The sequence below is a fragment of the Hypomesus transpacificus genome, chromosome 3, assembly GCF_021917145.1.
Source record: "Hypomesus transpacificus isolate Combined female chromosome 3, fHypTra1, whole genome shotgun sequence".
Classification (NCBI taxonomy): domain Eukaryota; kingdom Metazoa; phylum Chordata; class Actinopteri; order Osmeriformes; family Osmeridae; genus Hypomesus; species Hypomesus transpacificus.
This window is the reverse complement of record NC_061062.1, coordinates 8159618-8169927: the sequence shown is the minus strand read 5'-3', so window position 1 is coordinate 8169927 and position 10310 is coordinate 8159618. Positions and strand designations below refer to the sequence as shown.

Below are 10310 nucleotides of genomic sequence, written 5' to 3'. Positions count from 1 at the left end.
CCCTTAGAAAAAGTACATTATCGTCATAAGTCACAACTAGCCAGTTAGTAGCCTCATGATTTTCAGGTTATTGATTTCTGGCCTCAAGGGGGCTGTGCAGATAGTTTTCCTCACTGCTTAGCTTAATCAATGGATTTATTCATTAGCTCGAGTTTTACAACGTTGCCTGTGCCAAGTCTTTTACAGTGAATTTAAAAAAAGAGTCCTTGGATTAAATTGTCTGTTGGCTGGATTTGAAGGCTAGTGAGTGTTTAAGAGAGTTAAGGGAGTTCAAGTTTTAGGGGCGTAGACCGTTGAAATGTTCACTTACACTGTACACTGTAAGGTGATATCAATGTTTGCCCCTCCCACATACATTTAAACCAAACCTACACCCTTGCATATGAGCATTCGTGCCACATATTTACTATTTGATGCCAGTGTATTCAATGGCATGATATAATATCGCCCTCCATCGTAAGCAACGGTTGTTTATCTTTTTATGATTGCCTGAGCTCCTGTTCAGTCTGCCAAACTATAACATGGCTATTTTAGTCCCCTTCCACGCCCCCTCCCCCACGCTAACAGTCCCCTATCAGCGAGCGGCAGACTGCAGCCAGCCAAGCAGAAAGCAGAAAAACGAGAGACAGACGTAAATCAGCGTAGGAGTGGGGGGGGGGGGTCCGGCCAGAGAGGGGCCGTAAATCAGAGGGAGCCGGCCCTGAGCCAACCCAGGCCGGAGTAGCCCCTGTTCAGCCACGCGTGGCAGGAATGGAGGGGTTGGTTGGTAGCTGAGGATGGAGGTTTGATGGGAACAGGGATGGGGATCAGGAGCTAGGGCTGAATGTTTTGTACTGGCACAGGAGACACAAGTGACATTGTTATTTTGAATAGAGAGCAGACCGGCACAGTCCATGGGACAGTATAGAAACACAGAACAAATACTCCCAGACATGACCACATTTGACTCACACATAAACACACACACACACAAAATAATGATACCCAGGTTGATGTTAGATCAGAAAATTAGACAATTCATTCGGCACACTTGAAGGTTTTGAGAGACTTTTTTGGCATCACATTATTTCTCTTCAGCAAGGACAACGATGTTTCGAGTGAAAGGGACCTGAATGGCACCAATTCAATCAGCAGAAAAACACAGCAAAGCAGCTTAGCGCTCATCAAGACCAAGGGTAAAATAGAGGCCCGTCCCATTTCTTTAAACAAAAAACTAAGATTAAGTATTTCATCCCTTCTTTTCCACGTAATCTTTCAATTCCAGATTGAAGTGTCCTTTTGTTCGTCTCTGGACGTGTTGGTGTGATACTAGATACACATTCCTGATGAGTAGTGAAGAAAAATAACCAGGCCTCAAGGGAAGGGAAAGGGTGTAGAATGAACATGGGAGGAAGAGATAAACAAACTATCCCACTTGATGATATCTGTGTTTTCTTTTTTGTACTCAATCAAATTAATGAGGGGAAACGTCTGAAATGTGCGGTTTTATGACCTTAGGCAAGAATTATTTTCAAACCAGGTAAGTAAAAAAAAAAGCAGATAGGTTTCCCCGCTATGTTGTGAGTCAAGATATCTTTTTATGTGTCTTCTTGAAGAAAATGATACAGAAGATGAAGGAGGGGAAAACATAATTCTATTTTTGTCTGCCCAATACCAGCTGTAGCGAGGCTGGGGGTAAGTGGAGGACTGAAAGAGAGTGTTTTGTGATTGAATCAAAGCAGTAGCAGAATTCTCAGCACAAAAGGATGTGATTCTAACACCTGCCATGGTGTGATTGGATGGAGAAAAGGGCTCAGGAGGCCCCCTTTCACTATAGGCGTCCTTATCAGTGCCTGCAAGGGTGGCGCCATTAACCTGTACCTTGCTGGCTAACCGAGCTTAGATTAGCCGTGTGCTTTTACAAGTGTGATTCACACACACACACACAGGGATAATAACAAACGATGGGGAAGCTAGCCAGAGCAACAAAGCCTAAATGCTTTGAAGTCACTTGGAACGTTCTTTGACTATATGGATGAAAGACTTAAAGGTGAAATGTAGAGCAATGTCAAACCCTGAGAAAAGCGGATACAAAACACGGATACGAAGAACCAAGGCCAGATTAATACCCCAAAGGGGCCCTGGGCACTGAAGCTCATGTGCCCCCCGCACCCCGCCCTCCCTCCAATCATATTTCATTTTTTGTAAACAACTTTTATTTTATTCTGATTGAATAATTATTAAGATTGAGGGCCAAGCAAGCTTTGTGCAGACAAAAAATAATCATATATATACAATTCTCCGATCACATAGAGGGCATCTCTCTGCCCAAGGGCCCCTGAGCCCAGATTGCCCATATGGTAGATCCGGCCTTGCAAAACACTACAAGTTGTGTAGTGTTTCCTATCTGGTCATGCTTAATATTGAACAAACCATGAATATTTGTAACATAAGAATGCCAAATTGATTACATGAAAGGCACTTTTACCTTCGTTGCAGAAGCGGCCCTTGTATTCCGTTTTGGAACAATCGCAGAGTGGTTCTCCGTCCACCACGGAACAGCTCCCACCATTCTCGCACAGGTTCTCCGTGCACCTCCCGTCCGACTCCAGCCGGACCTTCAGACTGCTGAGGAGAGTGGGTTCCGTGTTGCCGTACTTGAGATCCGTAATAACCCCGACGAACGGCGGTGCGTTGCGAACCGTTGGCAGGGTGAGCGCTGACGTGCGGATGTCCAGCGGAACTCCGCCTATGAACAGATCGCTCACGATCTTCATGAACTGGCGCTGGGGCCGCACCTCGTCAGCCTTGGCCGCGCCATCCAGCCCCAGAACCGTCCGCAGGTTGAAGCGGCTCAGAGTGGCGAAGTGCCAGCTGCTGTCGTTGACCCGTTTGTCAGAGACCACACTGGTCTCAGCGCAGTCGATGCTGAAGCGCAGCTGCAGCTTGCCCTCCACCACCATCAGCTGCAGGAAGTCGCAGTAGCCCCCGTCATCAAAGTAGAGCAGAAGCGCGGTGGACGCCTCGGTCTTGAACTGGAAGCTGAGGTCGCCACGTGTGCTAGCGTCCCAGCGGAGGTAGCGCGCCCACTGGCCTTGAGTTCCAGTGAACTCCAGGCCCAGACACAGCCCTAGCATTGTACTGAGGAACAGCTGCAGACGCACATACAAACCTAGAGGATCCATGGTCGAAAAGGAACTCGTGTTTATAATCCAAGATGGTTAGATAGCATCGAATTTGTTTTGGTTCAAAGAACTAGCTCGAGTAAGTATCCGTTTGATTTATTTTTAGTAAATATCCACACTTGTATCCAAAAGAGAAAATGCCCAGAGATTTTTAATAGATTTCTTTATAAAAAATAGTCTCTTTTTTAGGGAGTAAGTTGGTAGAAGGGAGAACAGTCGAAGATTTAACAGTCATAAGGCCATTCACATTAGTCAAGAGTCCAATCGCTGTGCAGCAATGAACGTTATAGGGAAATTCTAGCTGCCTTCCCTAGGATAAAGAGAGGAGACCGAGGGAGAAGGTAGTAGAAACAAATGTGTTTCGAGATTCAAAACTGAACTTTTTAATCCTTTACACTTCAAAGAGGTTGTCACAGAGATTCATGAGGTGAGGTCCAGTTGAGAAGATTGTTCTGGCTCTGAGGGTGAGCGATACGTCCTTCTTCATGTTGCCTGCTGGGATTTGTAGTTTGTGGGGGATCCTCGTGATTCCCTCAGTTCCATCACTGTCAAAAACAGAAAAGCAGAGACAAGACACATCTCAGACATTGATTTTAAGTCAAACCATTAATCTGTTGGGCAACATACTCCAAATTACATTTCACAAGAAGGCTTTGTTGTCTGCATGTACATCATTGTAAGATTAGTCCAAATATATAAATTCCCATAGATGCAAATCTGCAGAAAACAGACAACAAATAAATAGCTAATTCTGTAAATTATTCATTATTTCTGATACAGATAAGAGACATTGCAATAGTTTTTTTTCTATCTAGAAGTAGCTGTTTGGTTCCTTTTCTTTAATCCCCTAAGGAAAGGTTGTTTTGAGCTATCGGTCATCTGCTACGTAAATGAGTCCCATCATTCTCAGGGCAGGCCATGACTATCAATCAGCCAAGGGAGACTGTCTTTATCTGATGGCCAGGGAAAGGGCTTTCTGCTGAATGCTTAACACAGCCACAGAGAGGGGAGGGAGGTGTACTGAGACAGACAGAGAGAGCGAGAGAAAGTCATTGGCAATTTTCAATCATCACTCATTTTGTCATATTATATATCCCCCCCCCCAAAAAAAAAAAATATATACAGTGCCCTCCAAAAGTATTGGAACAGTGAGGCCAATTCCTTTATTTTTGCTGTAGACTGAAAACATTTGGGCTTGACATCAAACGATGAATGTGAAACCAGAGATCAACGTTTCAGCTTTTATTTCCAGGTATTTACATCAGGATCTGATGCACAAATTAGAAAATATCACCTTTTTGTTCGAACCCACCCATTTGTCACGTGAGCAAAAGTATTGGAACATATGACTGACAGGTGTGTTTTGTTGCCCAGGTGTGTCCTATTACATACATTATTCAATCAATAAATACCACTGAATGTCTACACTCAGGTTCAGATTGGGTAAGATAGGTTTTGTCTATGCAGACTGTATTCAGAGGTGAAAACAACATGAAAACCGGAGCGCTGTCTTTGGGTGAAAAACAAGCAATTGTGAGTCTTAGAGAAGATGGAAAATCAATCAGAGCCATTGCAGAAACATTGGCCATAGCCAGTACAACCATTTGGAATGTCCTGAAGAAGAAGAAAACTACTGGTGTACTAAGTAACAGACGTCGAACAGGTAGACCAAGGAAAACATCAGCAGTTGATGACAGAAACATTGTGAGAGCTGTAAAGAAAGACCCTAAAACAACTGTTAGTGAGATCAGCAACAACCTCCAGATGGCAGGAGTGAAGGTATCACTATCTACTGTTCGCAGAAGACTTCATGAACAAAAGTACAAGGGCTACACCAGAAGATGCAAACCACTCATTAGCAAGAAGAATAGGAAGGCCAGGCTGGAATTTGCCAAAAAGTACAGAGATGAACCTCAAAAATTCTGGGACAAAGTTTTATGGACTGATGAGACAAAGATTAACTTTTACCAAAGTGATGGAAAGGCTAAAGTTTGGAGAAAGAAAGGAACTGCTCATGATCCCAAACACACAAGCTCATCTGTGAAACACGGTGGAGGTAATGTCATGGCTTGGGCTTGCATGGCTTCTTCTAGGACGGGCTCATTAATCTTCATTGAGGATGTAACACATGATGGCAGCAGCAAAATGAACTCGGAAGTCTACAGAAACATTTTGTCTGCCAATTTAAGGAAAGATGCAACCAAACTGATTGGCAGAGCCTTCATCATGCAGCAAGATAACGACCCAAAACACACTGCCAAAACAACAAAGGAGTTCATCAGGGGCAAGAAATGGAAGGTATTAGACTGGCCAAGTCAATCTCCAGACTTAAACCCTATAGAGCATGCATTTTACCTGCTTAAGAGGAGACTGAAGGGAGGAACCCCACAAAACAAACAACAACTGAAAGAGGCTGCAGTGAAAGCCTGGGAAAGCATCAAAAAGGAAGAATGCAAAAGTTTGGTGACGTCAATGGGTCACAGACTTGCTGCAGTTATTGAAAGCAAAGGATTTGCAACTAAATATTAAGTCTTATTCACTTAAATATGTTTTAAGTATATCTGTTCCAATACTTTTGCTCACATGACAAATGGGTGGATTCAAACAAAATTTGATATTTTCTTAGTTGTGCATCAGATCCTGATGTAAATACCTGGAAATAAAAGCTGAAACGTTGATCTCTGGTCTCACGTTCATTATTTGATGTCAAGCCCAAATGTTTTCAGTCTACAGCAAAAATAAAGGAATTCGCCTCACTGTTCCAATACTTTTGGAGGGCACTGTATATATATTCGGAGGGGTCATTTTTTGGATTATAAACTCTTTTTTTTACTGGTGTTATGAGTGAGCATATCAAGGTCCATAAGCTGTGACACATGTTCTCTCAAACCTCATGTTATATACTGCTGAAGCAAGAAGGCATGCATGCACTGAAGGAAAGATAAAGACAGAGGTGGTGAATTAACCGCATGAAAAACTATGAAGATAAATGGTGTGCTCAATTTGATCCAGTATCATGATGTACAGTATCTCTCACATGCCATACTATATAAGATTTTTTAATGTTATGCTGTTTCTTTTTTATTCACACAACTGTGAGATGTAGCCAAGTATTAATGTGTATGGTGAAGAAGAACCCCAAAAAGCATAGACAGGCAAAGAATACGGAGAAAGATGGAGCGAATGGAAGGCGGAACAGACAGACAGACAGACAGACAGACAGACAGACAGACAGACAGACAGACAGACAGGCAGACAGACAGGGAGAGAGGGAGAAGAATCCAACAGAATGTACAGGATGTCAGCAGTGCTCACACTCACACTAACACTCTCCTCAAACCTCTGGTGACACATGAGCTTGATGTGTGTCATTGCTGGGATATGCTGGTCCCTGACACACTAGCGATGCAATGACAAGCCAACGTCTGGCCGTCAGCAACCTATGGACCCGGTGCTCTGTTTCACACGTGTGTGTGTGTGTGGTAATGTGCTTGTGTTTCTGTGTGTGTGTTTGTGTGTGCGTGCGGCATGTGGCTGTTGACTTCTCTCAAGGTCCAGAAGTAGGTTTTTTTTCTATTATTAGAAGAAATACCATGGAACAATAAGGTGATATTGAACAATGATTCCCTTAGTTAGACAACAAATTGGATGAAACAGTTTGCTAAGGGTTATTTAAAAAGCTCTGGGCAGACCATAACAGCATTTCTTTTAAGGATTCAACATATTTGAAACATCATGCTTCCTAATATTCATTCACAATAAAGAAATGTTATATACGTAATTGAATGAAAAATACAATGTGGACAAACATCTAATTACATTAGTCATTTCACCATGAGGAAAGCTGATTAATAATGTCTATTATTATCCTATTCTAATCCAGAAACACAAGCCTGTACAAATACAAAGCTCTACATAATGAATACCAATATTGACCAAAGACATCTGAAATTCTAAACGTCAATCATCTATAGTCTACTTTGAATCTGTTCATCATGTAAAGTATGTGACCACATATTAATTCCGCCTTTTTCCAAAGGAATCTTTCATTGTTTTCTTCGTTTCATTGTCAAATAGACGAAAACATCAGAACCAGAAACAATAATGGGACAATGGCCAAGCCAATCCCAGGTTCTCTATGCCTCTCCAGAGACGTAACTGTCACACCTCTAACACTCAACCTAAACAGAGAACGTATACACTGTGCAATCAAAAATGGGAAAGCTTGGCCAAGTGTAGTTTTGTGGCACCATTCAACCCCACTTATACACAATTCGTGTTAAGGCGCTGCACCCTCACCGATCCTCAAATAAAAAGCTGCATCTCATCTTACGCTAGCCCATTCAAGGGCGTAACCTGATAGACAAGGCTCACGCTCCCTCTGTCCCTATTGGTCCTGTTGAGAATTGCGTGGGGGGGGGGGGGGCTTGGTATCACAGGACAATAGGCCCAGCAGTCAGCAAGAGGCCTGATGGACCGGAACACGCTGACAAGCGATTAAAACCTGCTGCTATGGCTGGGTCACAGGCCGAGAGGAAAGAGAGAGAGAGAGAGAGAGAGAGCGAGAGAGGGAGAGAGAGAGAGACGAGAAGAGAAGGACAAAGACACAGACAGATAAAGGGAGAGCAGAAAAAGGAAAGCGAGAGAGAAGGGGAGAGGTGGCGATGGGTGTAGGGAAATAAAGTGATAGTAAGCAATATTCTGCGGTTGACACAGCCCACACATCTTTCGGGGGTTAATGTGTGTGTAGGAGAGGAGGAGCGTGTGTGCATGTGCATGTCGTGCAAGTACGAAGGCATACAGGTGTCTGTGTAGGTGTGTGAGTGCAATGTACAATGTCTATTTTAGAAGCCTTTTAATTGCGCTGGTGTCTTTACACATATTATGTGTGAGCGTGTGTGTGTGTGTGTGCATGTGTACGTGTGTGTGTTCTGCTTTTGTTACAGAATAGGTCGTGCTGAGGGGAGGAGCAGCAGGGGTTAAAAGGCTAAACTGCATTGATCATTGTTCCTATTGAAAGGAGATTGACACACCCCAAAGGGATGACCACACGCACTGACAAAAGGAACCAGCATTTGCGATCCCATTAAAAGTGTAAGTGTGTGTGTGTGTGTGTGTGTGCGTGCATGTTTCTGTCTCTGTGTTCCTTAATGGACAGTAACACTAGTGTGCCTAGTAATGCCTAGTGTAACACTAGTATCGCCCCCCCCCCCCCCCCCCCCCCCCCCGCCCGATTAAAACAACAACTCACCAAATATTTCAGCTGGTGTCTTTAAAAGACAAAAGCACACACACTCAATCTATTTAAAAGTACTGTAGATGTGTTCTTTCAGATGGCGCAACAAAATCTCCTCTGCACCAAGCAGATAATATCATGAAAGATGTGGAAGGATTGCACCATGCTGCAGGCATACGCACACACGCGCGCACACACACACACTCACGCACACAGCGCACTGAAAAGCGGTGTAATTCTTCCATTTCACATTACCTGCATTAGTCTTGCCCACAGTCTTATTTCTCTGCGGTAACAGGTAAGGCAGGGATACATAGTATTTCGTGCATGTCGATGACATCAACTGCAATACGACGAGCCAAAGCATAATTGTCGGGTGTATCTGTGATAAGAACAAGCGCAGGGAGGGGTTGGAAGAGGAGGAGGAGATACTGGAGGCTGGGAGGGACGGAGAGAGATGGAGGGGAGAGAAAGGGGGAGACGGCAAGAGAGGGGGCGAGAGAAAGATACAAAGAGAAAAATACAGAGAGCGAGATAGAGAGATGGAGAGAGAGATAGAGAGTAACAGAGGGAGGAAAGAGAGATATTTGCGGAGAGAAATAGAGATAGAGAGATGAAGAGAGGGAGAGAGAGAGAGATAAAGAGAGGGAGAGAGAGAGAACGAAAGGGAGGAGGTAGAGAGAGGTGTTCCACCTGATCTTCTCCCACTCTCTTCCCACCCGCTCTCTCTGGCTGATACCATACCTTGTTCCAATACCAGATAATCACACATCGCCTTCCCAACCAACCACTAATCTCACAGCTTTGAGTGGGCGATAGCAAGACCCACAACATATTGCTAACACCCATCCTGTCTGGTTACATCATATCACCACGACTACAAAACGAAGGGAGGATGTGACCAAAATAAAGAAAAAGAAACTGGAGACAGGGGAAAAAGGTATCTAAAAAAAGGGGACTACAGTATGGGATTGTCCCCACTGTCCGATGAAACAGGTTAAGACTCGGCCCCAAATGTGGGCACAGACCTGGGCACAGACCTGGGCACAGCATGGGCACAGCCTCTCTGCAGGAGAGACACGCCTCCTCTGGGCTCTGTGGGTCGGTTCTGCTGCGGCAGTCCTCTCCAGCATTACATCACTCTGTTACCCTTACCATTATCGACCGTGTGTGTCTGAGGGCCGGGCATACCTTACAAACCCATAGAACCATACCACTGCTATTTTCTGCTTTACTGAATTTGTATTGTTATTGTTGTTATTATTGTGAATATTGTGATTATTTATTAATTTTTATTTGGATGGGGGGGTGATTGGGTGGTAATTGTTTGATTGGTGTCATTATGATTATTTGAATAACATTATTTCCCTATCATATTGTTTTAGGATTTATTTTTGATAAGTTAAATTATTGTTTTAGGCTGTATTTGTTGGAAGCTAGATATGAAAGGCCATTGATAAAGTTACCATTTTATCTTAAATTAGCTAACGTATTTGGAACAAAAAATTGCTGATAACAAGAGACGCATTAAACTGATTTAAATAGCTCCGAAATAAATTGTAGGCCTACGCATTTCAAGAGCACTGTGAAAGAAATTGCTTATTTAACTATAATAAAAAACTACTGAATGCTATTTAAAAACGACAAAGACAAAAGCATACACAAAACCATGCATGATATTTTACTCAAATATTTTACTCCCGCCCATACGGATTAGCGTTACCTTGAGAGCCCTTGGCCGTTTTCGGTTGATTTGTCAGCGCAGTTAATCGCCTGCCAACCAGCGCACAGGAAAAGCAGGACAGCCAAATTACCACCAACCACAACCCCCACTCAAAGCCCTGAACGGCCAAATAATAACACCAAGCCCACAATCGCAATAATTTTGCGCAGGGATTCCGCATAGAGCA

The 10310-nt window shown here is 43.5% G+C and overlaps 1 protein-coding gene across 1 annotated transcript in view; it reads right to left on the bottom strand.

Annotated features, from left to right (window-relative positions):
- The window catches only part of LOC124489151 (neurexin-3a-like), a 6855-nt gene extending 3691 nt beyond the window's left edge, over positions 1–3164 (bottom strand). The window contains exon 1 of the mRNA XM_047051822.1: positions 2468–3164. Within this exon, the coding sequence (XP_046907778.1) occupies positions 2468–3164 (697 nt within the window). The remainder of the gene's footprint in view (positions 1–2467) is intronic.
- Positions 3165–10310: the final 7146 nt, after the last annotated feature.